The sequence below is a fragment of the Triticum aestivum genome, chromosome 3A (assembly GCF_018294505.1).
Source record: "Triticum aestivum cultivar Chinese Spring chromosome 3A, IWGSC CS RefSeq v2.1, whole genome shotgun sequence".
NCBI classification, from domain to species: Eukaryota; Viridiplantae; Streptophyta; class Magnoliopsida; order Poales; family Poaceae; genus Triticum; species Triticum aestivum.
Window position 1 is genome coordinate 574915377 of NC_057800.1, and position 18660 is coordinate 574934036.

The 18660-nt window shown below is 47.5% G+C and overlaps 3 protein-coding genes across 4 annotated transcripts; all 3 read left to right on the forward strand.

Moving 5' to 3' along the window:
• Nucleotides 1–4225: 4225 nt before the first annotated feature.
• LOC123062314 (uncharacterized) lies at nucleotides 4226–6519 on the forward strand. The gene is made up of 2 exons (XM_044485771.1): nucleotides 4226–4401; nucleotides 5620–6519. The coding sequence occupies exon 2, from the start codon at nucleotides 5692–5694 to the stop codon at nucleotides 6232–6234; it is 543 nt and encodes a 180-aa protein (XP_044341706.1). The 5' UTR covers nucleotides 4226–4401; nucleotides 5620–5691; the 3' UTR covers nucleotides 6235–6519.
• A 1443-nt stretch (nucleotides 6520–7962) lies between these two features.
• LOC123062315 (pentatricopeptide repeat-containing protein At5g15300) lies at nucleotides 7963–10227 on the forward strand. Of its 2 annotated transcripts, XM_044485773.1 has the most exons (3): nucleotides 7963–9617; nucleotides 9792–9881; nucleotides 10032–10227. In XM_044485773.1, exon 1 carries the CDS (start codon nucleotides 8111–8113, stop codon nucleotides 9425–9427), a length of 1317 nt encoding a protein of 438 aa, XP_044341708.1. In that variant the 5' UTR covers nucleotides 7963–8110; the 3' UTR covers nucleotides 9428–9617; nucleotides 9792–9881; nucleotides 10032–10227. The 2 variants fall into 2 exon arrangements, with proteins under 2 accessions (XP_044341708.1, XP_044341707.1); XM_044485772.1 differs by having other exon boundaries at nucleotides 7963–9881.
• Nucleotides 10228–10338: 111 nt separating this feature from the next.
• On the forward strand, nucleotides 10339–14084 carry LOC123056996 (probable inactive purple acid phosphatase 27). The gene is made up of 9 exons (XM_044480185.1): nucleotides 10339–11172; nucleotides 11416–11503; nucleotides 12247–12516; nucleotides 12608–12716; nucleotides 12869–12986; nucleotides 13144–13276; nucleotides 13395–13582; nucleotides 13720–13906; nucleotides 14013–14084. Exons 1-9 carry the CDS (start codon nucleotides 10862–10864, stop codon nucleotides 14082–14084), a joined length of 1476 nt encoding a protein of 491 aa, XP_044336120.1. The 5' UTR covers nucleotides 10339–10861.
• The last annotated feature ends 4576 nt before the right edge of the window (nucleotides 14085–18660 follow it).

Genomic DNA, 18660 nt, shown 5'->3' on the forward strand with positions numbered 1-18660 from the left:
CAGAAGCACCTTGGTTGCATCGTCAAAAAAGTAAAACTCACTGCTTTCTAGCATGAAAGTTGGAAAAGAACACCAATTTAAGAACTATAACAGAAGATTGTAAAGATGAAGGGAACCTAGGTCTAGGGCTTACCTTGATCAATCAAGGGCGGAAGGATCAAAGAACGGCACGCCGACCAGCCGGCAATGTGTACAACGCGGATCGACGATTGATTACCAGAGCTCCAAGGCGATCTGGCCAGGGCGCCCGTCGCATCTAATCTGGGCGACTGGGCGGAAGAGAGGCGGCGGGTCGCGTCCGGACTCCGTTGCGATTCACGAAAGGAAAAGCTAGTACACTGTTTTGCAAAGCCCGCTGGTAGTTCGTGCGTGACCAAGCCATATGGGCTGACTTTTGTTTGGAAAATAACCAGAAAAAATAAATGAGTGGGGGCAAAGAGTATGGGCTTAGTGGGGGCAAGGCCTTATACCATGGGCTTAGTATTACGGCGTCCGCCCCTGATCGCGTGCAGCCAAGCGAGGGGATGCGGTCACCGGCTGCGCTGGCCGGCGAAGGTCGGGCGGTTGGGGCGTGGTGGGGATGGAGGGCGGCGGCGGGAGGCGATCTGGGAATGGAGAGAGGCGCGCTGGGGATGAGGCCCGGTGGCGGGAGGCGCGCCAGGGCCGGGGCGGCGGCCGCGAGAGGCGCGCTGGAGCCGGGAGGGTTGTCGGCACGAGGCGCGCCGAAGCGAGGGGCTGGAGGTTGGTTGGGGGTGGAGCCACACCGCAATAGGGATTTCAGGATTGGGACTAGGGGTGGGCATTCGGTATAAACCAAAAATTCGGTTTCTACCATTCTGTTTTTTCTTAAATTCGGTGTGGAAAACTAAAAACCGAAAATGATGGCTTGAAATAGCTAACCGAAAATTCAGTTAACCGAATATTCAGTCCGGTTTTCGGTTTTATACCGAAATGCCATATTCAAGTTTTTCTGCTTGGACTGCAGCAGCGGTACCGTACTATATAGACAAAAAACTGCCTTATTTTCTCCGTCGGGCGAGGTGGGACTAAAGGAACCAAATGACCTGAACGGTTGTTCGTAGGATCGTACGCGCATGCACAAGCTCCACCCAAAATCCCACGTGAGTTGGGTCTTCCATCCTTGCATGGACTACGGCCATGTAGGCTCACCACGCACGTTATGTGTGAGACGTGCTGCAGCAACGGAAAGCGAACGATTAGAAAATGAAAAAAGGAAAGGAAAGCGCGTCTGTGCGCTGGTTGCGATCGTGGGCGCGTGACTCCCGGGAGACACTGCGTGGACAGGCTACAGAGTACGTCTGCGAGCGATGTGAGCAGAGGGTAACTTCGGTTTTTTGTTCGGTAATCGGTGTAAAACCGAATTGACCGAATCAAATTCGGTTTATGCATGTGAAAACCGAATTTTTCTATAGCAGTGAGAAAAACCGAAAATTCGGTTTTTTCGGTTTCGGCTTCGGTTCGGTCTTCGGTTCGTCGGTTTTTATGCCCACCCCTAATTGGGACGGGCCGGCGCTGTTGGTTTTCTGTGGATCTCGGGAACGCATGATCGCGCCTATATATAGGCCCGACTGTTATCACAATAATATTCTAATCCTAGGATCAGAATAGTGTTACTCTCTCTCTATATATATAAACTAATTAGGGCATGTACAATGATGCTATTTTAGAAGTGTCATGTAGGATAAATGATAAGGTAGAGGAGAGAGAGCTCATAAGAAAAGGCTTGTCTCCTCTTATGTAAGAAAAGACAAGAGATGATCTCTTAGCGTAATTTGTCTTACCATGTTTTAAGGAATGACTAGTTATTGAAGATAAGGCTAAGATATAACCCATTGTAGACATACTTTTTTGTCATCTCTAAATTACATGCAAAATTTAAGATAAAATTGTCTTATCAACCATTGTACATGCACTTAGTAGGAATATAAGTTATTATTAGTAAGATAGTTAGTACCTTTATTGTTTTCTCATCAACCCTTAAACGAGCAATTACCCTTCATGGACACTTGATGCCTCTACAATTTTGAAGATATCTTTTTTACCTGTTTTAGATCCCCATATGTCAATTTCATTGTTAATGGCATATTGTTTTATTGCCATCCTGAACTCTTCCATTGAAGGGAACAAGGCACCTACATACATCTGAGGGTTCTCTTTGTCATATGCATTCTCCATCCTCCTGAGCTATCCTATCATCAACAAGAATAGGTGCCTCGTTCAATAGTTGTTGGTCCTCCTCATCGGTGAGATACACATCCTCACTAGGTGGCGAAGGAGGTGCTTCCTGTGTCTCATCCTTATCAATACCAAGAAAGTCACACATATTCTCCTCGGTAATTGGAACATCCACTTCATCTTCATTTGGAGGAGCAATCTCAATTAGGCTCCAACCAATTGGTGGTTCTGTATCAACCACCACCGAAGACCCACATTGCTCATTGCTTTCATCCACTTTAGAAATTGATGGCTTGAACTGGATGCAACCTCCAGTATTTGTGGCAACGACGAGGAGGATGAATATCATGCAGTCATCTCATGCACCAGAAGTACAGCCTTGAGACATGAAATGTGGAAGAGTTGGATTCTACCATCCGAGAACAAAATTCTGGTTCACGGGTGTTGATTGGTTGCAGGCACTGCTAAGTACGGAATCGGAGGACACTCGTGCCAGAATCTTGCTCTTACTATGGAGAAGTTGGCATCTACGAGACGATGTGGTCCACATAGAAGGCAAAGAATCTATCAGTCAGTCAGTGTTGTTTCTGCGCAGGTACGATGAGGAGCTAAAGGATGCTGCAGATGTCTCTGAACATCTTAATGATAAACAGGTAGTACCCATTGTTGGTGCTCCTACTTGCTGTGCTAAACCCCAGACCAAACAGTGGAGCGCCCCTGATCAGGGCTTGGTCAAAATCAATACAGATGCCTCCTTCATCGCTGACTCTGGCAAGAGCACTGCATGCGCGGTTGCGAGGGACCACAAAGGCTTGGTACTTTTTTCTCTCGACAAGATCCCGAAGGTGTGTGCATCGGTGGAAGAGGCCGAAGCAAGTGCAACACTGATTGGCCTGAAGACACTTGCGAGCCTATAAAGAGGACCCATTATCTTAGAGATGGATTGCAAAGTGATTGCAAGTGAGCTAGCGACAGGGGCTCCAAACAGATCACCATGCCACGACCTAATCAACGATATCAAAGATGCCCTGTCTGTATTTTTTGATTACAGAATCAGTGCGGTGGGGAGACTGTGCAATTCTCTTGCACATGGATGGCATCAAAGGCTAGAATAGATGGGGACACATACTTAGTTGCAGACGTACCAGAGATACTGCGATCCATGATGAGATCTGAATGTAACCCCACTAGAGTAATGTGATTACTCTTTGTTCTAAAAAAAATTGATGGCACATTAGGTTGAACAACATCACATGTTGAAAAAATCATATCATTGTTACCAATAGCATTTGTTTGACTCGCTATTGACCGAAGAAGGTCAAGTGCTTCTTCATTGGCATTGTCCACAACGACAGATGATGTAGCACTACATAGTACATCATCCATAGCTGATTTTAGGACTTTAGGTGCCTTATCAATATGTGCCTTCTTAGGTTTCTTAGTAGTCGGTTCCTTAGCAAGTTTGTTAGCTTTCTTGGCGGCAGATTTCTTAGAAGGTTTGGTATGCACCTCAACTAGCAACTCCACTTCCCCTCCTCCCCCCGGTTATGGTCAAGCAAATGGCTTTTCAGTTGCTTAGTCCCAATCAATCTGCGTTCCTCAATAGCATCTTTGTCATAACCAAACGAATGCACCTCTTGCCATGGCCCCCATGGTATATATGTGCACGGATCATAGGCAAATTTGTTAAAAGTCAGCCCCTTTGATCTAATTTGCATTTCAATGTCCCGACGCTCTATTTGTTCCTCGGCGTCATCAATAAGGATGGCTCGATATGGGAGAACTCTAACGTTTAGGTTAAAATGAACAGGCTGCTTTGCCCTACTCGACGATGAAAAAATTCGAAGTTTTCGGTTAAGCTCGATATAGACGCTCCCTTGTTTTTTTTTTCCGTTGTCGGACTGGTGACCTGACACAAACTACTGGGCCAGAGAACCAGCCCAACTACCAACCTTGCTAAGAAAATAATGAAAAGGAGAAGCCACAATCGAAGACGGGGCAGTCAATATATATCCCAGACCCCCTACAAAAAAAAAAATCCCAGACTTCTGCCTGTTAAAAAGCCTTCCGGTCCAATCCCGTCGCAACTCGCCCCATATCCTCACCGCATAGCCGCCGCCGCCGCCGCCCTCTGATCCCCCCCTTCTCTCGTCGACGCGGCGAGTCTGCTTTGCGCCCATCCGAGGCGGAGGCCAACAGATCAAGGTATGCTCCCCCTCCCTACCCTCTTCTAGCAGATGTACGCTCGCATCTCTTCGTTCATTCTCCTTCCCTGTGCAACTCGCCGATACGATGGCGCTCAGGTCGCGTCAACTCGGCGATAGGTGTCGATTCGGCAAAAAAAGGTGTCTTTTTCTCGCCTATCGCTCTATATTAACGGCAGTGATACTCTAGTCGCCGGAGAGGGTGGCTGCTGTTTAGGTTAGGGTTCTGGTATGGAGCACAGGCGGGCTTAGGGATTTTTTTGGATCGCAGGATGTAGAAACGTGTGAATACGATAAACACGGGAATTTCACGGATTTGCTAGTGCAAAACAGAGGATTGCTGGTCACAGGAAAACTGCAAGATGATTGGAAAACAAAGGCTCTGTTCTTATTCCTAAAAAGAGGTTGGAGTGTTTGGTCAAATTCCTGTGGAATTGAGGCATATGAATCCAATCCATATGAATTTAGATAGCACCTGCCCTTTGAAGCAGAGTTAAACCATAGGGAAAAGTAAAGGATTGGAATCCCACAGAAATCCTATGAAATTCCTACAATCGCGCAGGGGTGAGCTGTAGACGTTTTAGTTGGGTGGAGGCCGCCGGGGAGGTGGGTATGTTGTTGAAGTATATGAAGGGGCTAACTCACCTAATAATTAAGAAATGCATATGGCTGAGTCTGCTGCTGCCGTGGCTGATGCTCTGGCCACTCTGACAATGTAAGCTGCCGTGGTCTGTTGTATGTACCTGATTTCGTTCCGTCTAGTTTAGTTCAGATCATGACTGACCCTCCCACATTAAAAGCTTACTTTGGTTATATTCATGGTTGATATGTTCAGAATGGTACTGGTTTCAGGCTTTTCATGAAAACCACTTGAACTGAGAACAAGTTGCAATCTATTGGATCACACAGTTTTGGGCTTAATCTGATACTCTGCGGGAACCATGTGGTCCTTACTGTCTTGACGAGGGCTAAGCTAATGCTATCTGATACACTATAGCTGGCTTCATTTTAATAGGACCAGCTATTTCTCTTATATTTTGTGGTTGGGCGTGAACCTGCAGAGAATTTGTAGAATTATGTATACTCAGTCCTAGTATTATTGTTTGGTGATGGATCGCTCCTTTTAGAGAAGTGTAGAGATAATTTACAGTTTTTGTATCAATAAGATTCCATGTATATACAATATTTCTATATGTCAGAACTATGTGTTTTTTTTCAGGATACACTACAGCATACTTTGAAGAGTTGTCCTGTGCCAAATCAAGAAAGAAGGCACCTTTTGCCTGGAATCATGGCACCATCAGCATCCACTGGTCAGAAAGTCAACCTGAAGGGGTACAAGACCCTACCCCATGCTATTCAGCTGGTAACGATGATGTCGGGGACGTCTTCAGCTTCAACATTGACGATTGGGGACCAGAACAAGAAGTTCAAGGTGAGCCGTGCTTTGACGTGGATGGTGGTTATCTGCATACCGGCTACTTTCATTGCCGTCACAGCAGGTTCGGCCTACAGGATGTATAACAAACCCATCTGGGCCGCCGGCTTCCCATCGAGGCTGCCAGTTGTCTTGATGTTGGGAGCTTACCTGGCAGTGGTGAACCTGGCGCTGGGGTACTTGACCCTCTACTTGCCACAGGCACCCTTCGCTGTGTGGAAAGCTCTGGATGATGTTGGTCTCAGGTTGATTGGCCTTGCCGTTATCTTAATCTCTGGCCCTGTTTTGTTGTCTGCCCAGGCGTGGCTGCACATCATCTGGGCTTGCCTTCTTGGCGTCCTCATTGCTGCCATCCTTGCCTTCTGTGTCTGTCTTGCTCGGACGTACAGCAAGTAGCCTCTTGCTACCATGGCTTAGATGCCGCCTTTTAGGCCCGTACGTGCAGTACGGGCCTGTCCTCGTAAACTAGCTAGCGGCTTAGATGCCGCCTTAGACCCGTACGGGCAGTAGCGGCTTAGATGCCTTCTTAGACCCGTATATGGGGCAGTACGGGTCTGTCTTTGTGAACTATACTAGCTGTCGTTTGCTAGTAGGATAATAATGTCGTCTCTTCAAGGTGAAGTCACTCTGTAAACAGTCTGCTGCTCGTGTGTTATTAATTATTATTATTATTGTCTTTTTTGTTACCTTTAGCAAAAAAAACTGTGTGCAATTGTGACTCTGTTTAAAAGTAAAGACTTTTTGCCAGTACAGGTTACATTTAGAATTTTGAAACAGAGGGCCCAGTGCCATTATGACAAAACGTCCGCTGTCGTGTTCATTTGTCATAGTGGGAAGTAGTCTATACTAAGCGTCAGCGCGCTTCGCTGCGCCGCTCCACGAGGGTCCAACATTGCATGTTCTTTTTTTGAACATTTTGAGGCCTTTTTTACTACTGTACATGATTAGTTCCAAGTTACAGCTGGAACGAAGCATAGATAATCAGGTGCAAGTTACAGCTCATGGTCGTGGAACTACAATATACGGAGAAAAAAATGCAGCAAATTTAGGAGTAAAATCCACTTGCGGTATGACAATATACATTTTATCCTGCTACTCCAATATCAAATGAGTATTTCTGAGAAGTTGACGTAAAATCGGTGCAATTTAAAGTAAAATTCAGACTGTACAATATCAAGAAGATCGTTGCCTTCATTTGGCCCAGGAAAGGTTTGAGAAGATTCGGTCAAGTCTACAATCAAAAGAGGAGAAAAATTGACGAAGACCTTACTTCCTCAATCTCTTGCACCAAGCACTAATCCTAGATTGTCGCCTACCCCTAACATCAACAGAATTGTTACAAACATAGGTCACAAAAATTGTCTTGTCCATATTTCAAATTCATCTCTTTAGCAACATCACACCATCTCTGTACTGCACTCACTATCACTATCAACAAGCCGGGCTCATTCTTGACTGGTTGATGACTTTGTTAATTCAAAGTAGGGCTCATTGCGAGCCTTCGTTCTAAAAACTATCACTAGGAACAACTATAATAGGCACCTTGTCTCTTGAAGACATACAATGAATATTTGAAGCGTGAAATTAATCAATGGGGGCAAAAGCATACTATGCACTAAATAAGAATTAGAATATAGATAAAGCTTAAGAATGTCATTCATAGATTATCTTAGAAGCATAAAAAAATTGACAAATAAAGAATGATATCCCATTATACACAATTGTGTGTATGCCTCTTGTGTACCATGTTGACAAACTACAAACTTTCAGTTATTTGGAATCATATTATTCGTCAGAGTAAAAGAAAAGAGATTTCTCTTCGTTCTCAATGATCAATCGCTTCAATCTACGAAGAGAAATCTCCCAGGTTCGAGATTTAACTAGTTTTTTTTAGACAAGTACTTCTCAACTAGTGATTTCGGATAAATAGTACTCCTTCCGTTTCGAAATTCTCATCTTCAATTTGTCTAGATACAAATATATTTTTAATACTAAAATGTTACTTGATACATCCGTATTAGACAAATACAAAAATTTTGGGAACGGAGTAGCACCCCATCGACGATCTTCTTAAAGAGCCCATGAAAGAATCGAGCAGGCTTTCAGCAGTACAGCCTGCTTCACTACGTGGTCCGATGCAGCCCAACTTGCTCGACCGAGCCAACGCCTCGCCGAAGCAGGAAGTTTCACGGTCCAGCAGTCCCGCCCCAATTCCAAACCGAAGCGGCCGCGCCGGCGTCGCGCCGCTCACGACGCCGGACCCCTACTCGCCATGTCCCTTCCTCACCACCTCGCCGCCGGCGAACTCCTCACCGCCCTCCGCGGCGCCTCTTGCGGCTCCTCGGCCCTCCGATTGTACTCCCTCCTCCGCATCCACCTCCCCCCCTCAGACCCCTCCTTGGCTGGGCGCGCCGCCGTCTTCGCCCTCAAGCCCCTCTCCGCCGCCGGCTCCCTCCCTCTCCTCTCCCACTTCCACGCGCACCTCATCAGGTCCAACCTCCTCGCCTACCCCCAGGTCGCCTCATCGCTCCTTCGTTCCTATTCACTCCTCTCCCCTGCGGTCGCCCACCACCTGTTCGATCAAATGCCCCCTGCCACTTCCAACCTGTTTGTTGTCAACGTAATGCTTTCGTCCCTGTGCCGTTCCTCTGACCTCGCCTCCGCACGTCTATTCTTTGACGACATCCCCGACAAGGACATCGTCTCTTGGTCGACCATGCTCGCTTGCTATTTCTCCAATAAGAGCGTAGCTGATGGCCTTGCCTTCTTCCGCACAATGACATTCACCACCACACTTGCTCCAGATTATGTAATGCTTGTCACCGTCCTCACAGGCTGTGCGGCGGCTGGCTTGCTGCAGCCGTTCTGCAGATCCATTCACGGGTATATTGTGCGGCGCCAGGCAGTCAGTATGCACCTTGGGACATCGCTTATTGATTGCTATGCAAAGGTTGGCCGCCTCGATTATGCTTCCCGTATCTTTGCGCGGGTGCCCTCCAGGAAAGTGATGCACTGGACTGCAATGATTTGTGGGATGGCTATGCATCTGCATTATGACGAGGCTATCCAGCTGTTTGAGGAGATGCGCCGGCAAGGAGTGCGACCGAATGAGATGACATTCACTGCCGTGCTCAGTGTATGCGGGCATGCTGGACTGGTGGAGCAAGGGAGAGAGTTCTTTAAACTTATGGTTGAGGAATATGACCTTGAGCCAACTATACATCACTACGGGTGCATGGTTGATATCTTTGCAAAGGCAGGTCAGTTGGAAGATGCTTATGATGTTATCAAGACCATGAGAGTGGAGCCAAATATCATCATCTGGACTTCGTTGCTAGCGGCTTGCAAGAGGCTTAAGAATTTTGACATTGCAATGGAGGGACTAGAGAAAGTATTGGCAATGGAGATATCTGATGAAAATGCTGGATTATATACTCTTATATCTGACCTGTATGCCATGGGTGGGCGGTGGGATGATGTGTTGAAGGTTAGGAGATTGATGGAGGAACATAATGTGCGGAACAACAGAGGATCGAGCTCCATTAAGGCGGGCAAACCACCTGGCTTGATTGTTCCTGCCGTCAGTTGATCTTTTGCTCGGTTCAACGTCTGCAAAGTTTTGGGTTGAATTGTTGGATGATACTCTTTTTCTTAGACTTGCCACAGATGTATTCAGCGGATAGTTCCACACGTTGGTTGATGAAATCCAGCTGGGCCTTGTGGGAATCAGCGGAATGGATACAAATTTCCGGTCTAATCTCCTGCAATATTGTGTTGAGGTAAGTCGATCACTGCTATTGGGGATTATGAGTTGAGATATTAGAAGAATGATTTGGTTGACACAGGCGATTCACATGCATATGAATATGTGATCACGTGTTATGAGCAAACCGAACTCATGACTGGACATCCTCGTGGTCATGTACTGATTTCCATCTTCATCGTGCCCATAGGACTGGAGATGACAGAGAAAGATTTCTTTGAGTACATTGCCATTTTGGCCTTTCAGAGATGACGAATGCAGACTAACAATGGGGTGTCAGGTCAGCGGCTGAAAAAGCCATTTGATTCTATACTAGTTCTTGTCAGGCGGTCTGTTGCTAACAATGTGCAGCCCTAAGTGTTTCAAATAAATTCTACTACAACATTGGGTCCTGTCAACTTTGTTGATCATCTGTTCTTTTGCCCAACAGTATGGCAGGTGAAATCTTTGCGGTGCATACACACGGCAGTGCTGGTTCGTCCTGTCACAACTGTTTTAAAGCCTGTTGTATTCCAGTGAGAAACTGTGCTCTGATGTAAAAAGACCCTCTATTCAAAAGATATTGTTGCTGGGATCATGGAACTGATTTTCTGTGAAAAAGAAGAGGATGTTTTGCCATGCCCGTACTTCTGATTGCCATTGCCCTGTTATAGTATTTAATTCACCTGCATATCGGTGATTAATTAGCTTTACGGGAAAGCGTCGTCTGAACCATTTGAATGTTTACCTCATAGTACACACATAGACACGGCTTGCACTATGGCGTGACGCCCTAGTCTTCGCTGCGGCTCAGCTTGACGCGTGAGCAGGACAGTTGACAAGAACCGACGGAAGACGTTGACGCTAAGCGACACCTTAATCTTGATGTTACCAGCCGCCTGAAAGTTCCCAGCATCACCGGAAGGATATACTACTGTGCTACTGGCCGAAGTATTTTCTTGGAGATCATCAGCGCAATTTGTACCGTCCCGCGCGTTCCCTCCCCGCCGCGGCGTGCGTGCCGCTATAGCTTCCTCCTCCTCCCGCCCCGGTCGCTTTCGGGGACGACGCTGCTGCGCTGATATCCCAATGCCCCCGCCCTCTTCGTTCTCGTCCCCACAGCGCTCGTGTTGGTGTGTCCTCCTCCATTCCCCACCGCCATTGTACGTCGCCAGTATAAGCTGCAGGCTCCGTCCGTGCACTTTGCGCGCCGCGTAGAGCGTATCACTCACTCACTGTACGTACGCGGGGAGGGGGCGCGCGCCGGAGCGGTTCCGGGCGATGGGTTTCGCTCCTTGCGGGCGTGCTGGTTTCCTCCTTGTGCTTCTCGGCCTCTGTGCGGCGGCCGGCTCGTGCTCGGCGCAGCTCCCGCCGCCGGAGATGCTGCACGAGAGCTTCGCGGGGAAGTCCGAGTTCAGGACGGTCAACCGGAGGCCGCTGGAGTCGTGCCTGAACCCGAGCCCGTACCTGTCCATCAATGTCACCACCGCCGGCCCGCTGCCCGACGAGGCGTTCGTCAACGTCACCGTCGGCGGCGTCTTTAGGCCCCGCGGCTCGCACTGGGTCGCCATGATCACGCCTTCAAACTCCAGGTACGCACGCACAACTCTAGAGAAGAGAGGAACATTCCTCTGCTGTTTTTTCTTTCAAACTTACATCAACTGATGTGATGTTTTGGTTTATCCTCCTGCATATCTAAGCTTGGAAAAAAAATGTGATTTGATTCGTTTTCAAGGACGTACGTACGTAGTGTTCACGATCGTTTTGCCTTTTGATGATGGACCTGCATGTGAATCATTTACTAACAATAGTCTCTGTGCATGCCGCGGGCGCAGCGTTTCCGGGTGTCCACTGAGCGGCGTGAACTATTTCGAGACCGGCGACACGGCGAAGCTCCCTCTCCTGTGCCACTACCCTGTGAAGGTGAGAACCTTTTGCCTTTCGCCTGCACTACTAGCCAGCTGACCGTTAGCTACCGCTTCGCCACAGTAGAATCTAGTAGTAGTTGCCACAGAGACGATCGATCCTCTCGCTGTGAGTCTCGCGTACGCTTTCATGTTTTAGCGGTAGCCATCAGTACGTACGTACATGCATGCACTCGATATATTTCGTACTAGCACGGCATGTCGTCACGTGAACAACTCCGATCCTGTACACCATTGCTCAAGTTAATTTCCCGCCCTCCGTTAAGAGGTTGTTGTGTTTACACAAAGGCAGTGCTATGATTCGTTACACGGTCCAGTCATGTGCGTACGTTAGCCTCGCCGGAAGTGGCCATCCTTGAAGCATGCCGAGCTCTCAAGCGTGCTACGCCGGCTATATCCGTATGGGCGCACATGAACGCACGGCGTGTGCTGTTGCATGGATGAGAGCATGACGTGAACCTCCTTTTGGAAAGAGAAAAACCGGATCATATATGCATGGGGCGCCGCTAGCGTAAAGATACGAAGAAGAGTTATTCTCTCGGACCTTCGTTTTTTCTTTCCTTTTTTTTTGAAGAAAAATGAAAGCGAATGTTGGCCCACGAGCAATTGTCAAGGCCTGCTTAGAGGGCTGTGGTAGATAATAAGTACTTCCTCAGTAAAGATATATAAGATTACCTCAAAAAAAAGTAAAGATATATAAGAGCGTTTAGAACACACTTGTCACGACGAACCTGGATGCAGGCCCAGCGGGTGAAGAGCGACCCGGGCTACCTCGGGTGCAAGAAGGCGGCGTGCCAGAAGCGGGACGCGTCGGGCGGCTGCCAGGTCCGGACGTGCGGCGCCACGCTGACGTTCCACGTCGTCAACTTCCGCACGGACGTGGAGTTCGTCTTCTTCGCCGGCGGGTTCCAGACGCCGTGCCTCCTCAAGCGCTCCGGCGTCCTCCGCTTCGCCAACCCGGCCAAGCCGCTCAACGGCCACCTCTCCAGCACCGACTCCTCCGCCACCTCGGTACGTACGTAGGTGATCGAGCACCCACCTCGACGCCGAGCATTTATTCATCTGCAGTGATTTTTTCCATGGTCCTGGTTTGTGCTACCAGATGAAGATCACGTGGGTGAGCGGCGACGGGAGGCCGCAGCAGGTTCAGTACGCAGGGGGCAGGGCGGCTGCCTCCGTCGCCACGACCTTCACGCAGAAGGACATGTGCAGTGAGTGGTCGAATGCTTGTCGATCATACCAAGATTATACGTAGCACATTGTACTCCGTGCATCTCAAAAGAAAAAGAAATGATTATGCTGTACATTGTACAAGGAAGAGTTGACCTTCAGTTGCCACTCGGCCCTGCCTGTATGCGTGCAGGTGCGCCCCTGTTGCCGAGCCCGGCCAAGGATTTCGGGTGGCACGACCCCGGCTACATCCATTCGGCCGTCATGACCGGCCTCCAGCCTTCTCAGTCCTATGCCTATCGCTATGGAAGGTGAAGTTCTTACCATTACTACAATACCGTGCTTGTCTGGGGCTATTTTGTTTTCCTATCCAGTAAAATCGAAGGCAAAGCAGTGCAGTGCTGATTAAGATGCTTCATGGATAATCGGGAGTCGATTGGTAATATATATTATATTTTGTGTGTGCAGTGATTCTGTGGGTTGGAGTGACACTGTCAAGTTTAGAACCCCTCCAGCTGCAGGGTCGGACGAGACGTCCTTTGTGGTCTATGGCGACATGGGGAAGGCTCCACTAGACCCGTCGGTGGAACACTATATTCAGGTACCAAAATCGAAAACGTCTTATATTTAGGAACGGATATACTACGTTTCTATGTGAGATGATGCATCGTCCTTTCCGATGCTAATGCCCGTCTCGTCGTCACAACGTCGATCTGCAGCCGGGATCGATCGCTGTGACCAAAGCAGTCGCCAAAGAGATGCAGACCGGGAAGGTCGACTCCATCTTCCACATCGGAGACATCAGCTACGCCACGGGGTTTCTGGTGGAGTGGGACTTCTTCCTCCACCTCATCAGGCCGCTCGCTTCTCAGGTCTCCTACATGACCGCCATCGGCAACCACGAGAGGTGACTGATTTCTGAACCCAGAACGCCAACCTCGCGCTCATCACCGCCAATCAGCCTCGAGCTAGCAATGGCCGCCGGATAGCAACATCCTCAGTACCATGAGCTGATGAAGGAAATGGCGTGTTTCTCTTTTCCAGGGATTATGCAGGGTCTGGGTCTGTGTACGAGACACCGGACTCCGGCGGAGAATGCGGCGTCGCGTACGAGACCTACTTCCCCATGCCCGCTGCCGGCAAGGACAAGCCGTGGTATTCCATCGAGCAAGGCAGCGTCCACTTCATCGTCATGTCCACGGAGCATTCCTGGTCACACAAGTCGGAGCAAGTACGTTCTTTTTACCAGCAGACAGCAGTCGTGCGTTCCTATTTCAGACTTTGCAGCTGTTTGCATGCTGACGTTTCTATGCAACGTCGACGCCTTGTGTGAATAGTATAACTGGATGGAGAAGGGTTTGTCGTCGGTCGATCGATCCAGGACTCCATGGGTGATCTTCATCGGGTGAGTTCTTAAAATCGAAACCAAAAAAGTTGTCCTTTTCTTTTCTGAACCAAGTGACTTGTTCTTGTCTTGCTGTCGTGCCTGCAAGTAAACACCTTGCATTTTGATGACCAATGCAGGCATAGACCAATGTACTCATCGAATGTGGGTATAATTCCCAGCGTGGACCCGAACTTTGTTGCCTCTGTGGAGCCACTCTTGCTCAGGAACAAGGTAGAAGAAGATCACACTGCAACGCATCATATTCAGTATGCAAGAAGCTGTTTGCTTGACATATTTTGGTAACAGGTGGATTTGGTTTTCTTCGGCCATGTGCACAACTATGAGAGGACCTGCGCGGTGTACAATGGCAAGTGCAGAGGCATGCCGAGGAAGGATGCAAATGGGATCGACACCTACGATAATAGCAACTACACTGCGCCAGTCCATGCCATCGTTGGAGCAGGAGGGTTCAGCTTGGACGACTTCTCTCTGTTTGTAAGAGCTCAAACAACGAAATTTTAACAGTGGATTGTAGGACGTCGGAGATGATTGGAAATTCATAATCTTGCATTAGTACCTGATATGTATGGTCCTCTGACAACCTCTTGTTGATGTCGTCCATATTTCAGCCGCAGAGCTGGAGCGTGTCGAGGATTTCAGAGTTCGGTTATGCCAGGGTGCACGCCACAAGGACCAGTGTATTGGTTCAGGTAAGCTTCACCTTCCTTTCTTTCTTCTCTTGGGAAGTTTTACATACGAAGTTTACAATTGAGGCTCAGTTTCCTCGACAAAAAACAACACCTGATGCTCTGTTTTCTTCAGTTTGTAAGCTCAGGCACGATGGAGATCCGGGACCAGTTTAGAATTGTGAAGGGAGGCAGATGATCCAAGTGCAGTTACAGGCTACGGCTCGAGGCAGATATGAAGGGAATATATAACTGGTTTTCTCTCACTTGTGATGTACTGTAAATACTGATGACAGACGAACGCTGAATTGCAATTAACACGTCACTGTATAGCTGTGTACGGTTACTGTAAGATTTATATATCAAAATGTCTTCCTTTCTGCTCAAATATGAAATCTTATCAACCAAGATAGATTGCGAGTGGATGGCACAAGTTTGTGGATATAAAACTGCCCAGTGAAATATTTCTCACATATTCGATTCCCAAAACAATAAGTATAGCACCCTTCCTCTCATTGAACTTGCATGGTTTATGTAGAATAAGATGCATGCATGACCACTAATTCCCTCTCTTTTATCTCTATGAATTAAATGTGGCATGAGACTCAAAACACTTTAACTCAACTGTACTTAAAGTGAGCCTAATACTCCTATAATGGAAATCAGAAAATTTTCAAATGAGCCTTTTAAACCGGAAAGGAGGGAGTATGATTGTGCTGTAGTTAGCATCACAGATTTTCGCAGGCATTTATGTGCATTGTATATTTCTGACGCTACACATTTTTTTTACCGAATTAGGGCATGTCCAACGCCATCCATCAAAATGCAGACCGGTCCGGATGTTCGAATTCTTACAAACCAGAAGCAAAGCCAAAAAAGTTTTGTGGGTGTCCAGACGTCCGAATTCCTGCAAACCGGAAGCAAAGCCGAAGGAGTTTTGTGGGTGTTCGGACCTCCGCCACCTAGGTGTCTGATACCCTCGACCGACACAACCCCCCCCTCTCTTGTTCCGATCCAACCATTACTTTGCTCCCCACGCCACATTTATGCCGATCCAGAATGGACGCGACCGGTCACTGGCCCATGCCAGCCGAACGACACAACATTCACACTGGTGCACCTGTCGAGGCGTCTGCTCTGGCCTGCCCCTTGCACCGCGTGCGCTCGCTTTCCATGCCGCGTTAATGCCGGTTCAAAGAGAACTTGACCGGACGAGGCGACGGGATGACTTCCTACCGCATTCAAGCTAGCGTGGCGAACGAGAAGCCATTGCGCTGCCAACACGGGCGCCCACTACTTAACAAGCGCCAGCCACGGCAAAAACCTGCACCACCACAGAGCCCCATCTCCCTTCGTCCGAACTCCATCAATGCACCACCTCTTCCCTTCTTCCTTCTTCGACCTTTGTGACCAATGGCCGGGACCAACCATGGGTGGTGGAAGACCCTTTTACCGCGACGCCATCTTGGTGGAAGTCACGGCAAAGGCGGGCGTGGAGGCTGCACAAGCGGTGGCAGACATGAATGCTGCCAATGTCGGGACCTCTGCGTTGTTCACATCAGGCTAAAATGACTACGAGGTTGGATCGTCCACGTCGATTGTCAACCTCACATCCACATGGGACATCCACGGTTAGGCGGCAGACTCGGCGAAGAGTAGGACGTGGAAGACAGACGTGCCCACGGTCGGCAAAGAGTAGACTTGGGTCGGTTAACTTTTGCGATGTAAAAAAATCCTAAGTATTAATGAAAATGACGTGTTCACGTTTATTTGGTGCAGCGGGTTGGACGGTGGGCTCCGCTAGCACTGTCTGCGAACGTTTACAGTGTCCGTTTTGATGGATGGCGTTGAATATGCCCTTACTGCCTCTACACCCGACAATGCAAAATACGGAATAAATCCCACGTGTCTAGCGCGCATTCCACATTGTGTGAGGCAACATCTGATTGTGCTGACTTTCTGCTAGCTGCTACCGAGGTTTGCTTACACTCGTTGCTAATATATTACAACATTATTAACAATTCAATCCTTTCAACAACAAATCAAATATGAAGACTATCAATACAATGATAGGCTCTCCTTTTACATTCCCTATCATTGACAATTTGAGAGATGCTTTTTTGATAAACGAAAACTTTTTCGTTGAAATGAAGAGATGTTACTCATGCTCGTTTTATGTTTCTTTCTGTGACTAGTAAATACACACGTGTAATGCATGTTAATATTAGGCAGCATATTAATTGCATATGGATATTAGACAAGACATTTTTTGCATGTTAAATATATGATTAGTCCTATATTTGATATGATATTAATTAATTACACGGTAAACAGGTTAAGGGCTCGCCATTGGAGCAGTTTACGACGTTGGACTGATCTAGCTTAATGGCCGAGATTAGTAGGATCTGCTCATTTGGGTCTTTTATATTGGTACTAGTCAATGTGTACGTGCAATGCACGTTAATTTGGAAGTATATTAAATGCATGTGGATATTAAGTAGGATATTATTTGTGTGTTATTATGTGATTAACACCATATTTGACATGAAATTAATTGCACGCTAAATGTGTTGAGCGCTCGACATTGAAACAGTCTAGGTTGTTGGATTGACATGATTTGATGGCCGAGATTAATTGGATCTGCCCCTTTGGATTTTTTTATATTAGTATAAATAGATTATTGTAAGGAATTTCTATTTTCGTGCCCCTGATTTCTTAGTTGTACCCACTTTTACCCAACCGTCTTAGTTTTCCTCACCTTTTCCCTTCACCCTCCACTTGAACCTCACAGATGCCCAAACAGAGCATTTCCGTTGGGTCAAGCCTGTTGACCGTTAGATGGATGAGTTCATGACGAGTGGAACCATTAAAAATGCTAACGTATGGGGCTGCTTAAAATGTTGACATGTCAACATGCCCTTGCTAAAAAAACAAACCCACTACTCTATCCAAATATCCATTTTTGAGCCCACACTCATCTACACCCGATGAAGAGAAATTTCAAAACAAATTCTAAAAAAAATAAAAAAAATCTGATTTTTTGCATGGAAGACAATTTGGTATGTGAGGTGCGCTCCAAATTTCAGGTCATTTGAACACATGAGTTGCTCTCAACAACAAAGACAAACTGGGTCAGAACAATACATGAACAGTAAATTTTTTCACAAACTCCAAATTTGTCTTTTTTGTCGAGCGCTGCTCACATATCCAAATGATCTGAAATTTGGAGCACACCTCACGCACCAAATTATCTTCCATGCAAAAAATCAGATTTTTTGAATTTTCTACTATCTTTTGTGATTTTTTTTGCTCATTGCGGGTGCAGCTGAGCTTGGGCACTGAGTCACCTCCTCCTCCTCCTCCTCCTCCTCCTCCTCTCTCTCTCTCACATGTGGGACCAATAGAGCAAAGGGAAATAGGAAGAAAAAAGCTCCCCAACTCTCTAGCCATGCCGACGGACACTAGGCACGACGGAGGTGGCTACGTGGCTGGAGGCAGCCCGCAGACTCCCGCATCAAGGACACCCTCCTCGCTCTTCTCTCTCTGGCCCTCGCTCGCATGCTCACTCTCCCTCTCTTCTCTCTCCTCCCGGTGGAATCCTAGCACCGGCTTGATCAGAGTCGCGCGCTTGTCTCCGACCACACCGATGAATTGAGAGCACCTCTGAAACCGCCTCAACATCCTCTTCCATCCCGGTGAGTCGTATGTGCTTTGATGTAGTGTAACAACCGAATCGACTGCTTCATCCCCGACTCTGGCCGCACAATTTAAAAATAAGATTGAAAATTGAACTTCTGCAATTTTCACATGGAATGGATCATATCCATGTCATATTTCCATATAAGGCGACGATATTTGGCACAAACTTAGGTCTTACCGTGCTAAAGAGAGATTCCAAAATTTTGTTATAAA

What these genes read in the sequence shown, in the direction of transcription:
- LOC123062315 (XM_044485772.1), top strand. Translation starts at nt 8,111, where the DNA reads ATGTCCCTTCCTCACCACCTCGCCGCCGGCGAACTCCTCACCGCCCTC.
- LOC123056996 (XM_044480185.1), top strand. Translation starts at nt 10,862, where the DNA reads ATGGGTTTCGCTCCTTGCGGGCGTGCTGGTTTCCTCCTTGTGCTTCTC. An exon ending in ATCACGCCTTCAAACTCCAG is followed by an intron (nt 11,173 to 11,415) that starts GTACGCACGCAC and finishes CCGCGGGCGCAG; the next exon opens with CGTTTCCGGGTGTCCACTGA. An exon ending in CGGTGGAACACTATATTCAG is followed by an intron (nt 13,277 to 13,394) that starts GTACCAAAATCG and finishes GTCGATCTGCAG; the next exon opens with CCGGGATCGATCGCTGTGAC.
- LOC123062314 (XM_044485771.1), top strand. Translation starts at nt 5,692, where the DNA reads ATGGCACCATCAGCATCCACTGGTCAGAAAGTCAACCTGAAGGGGTAC.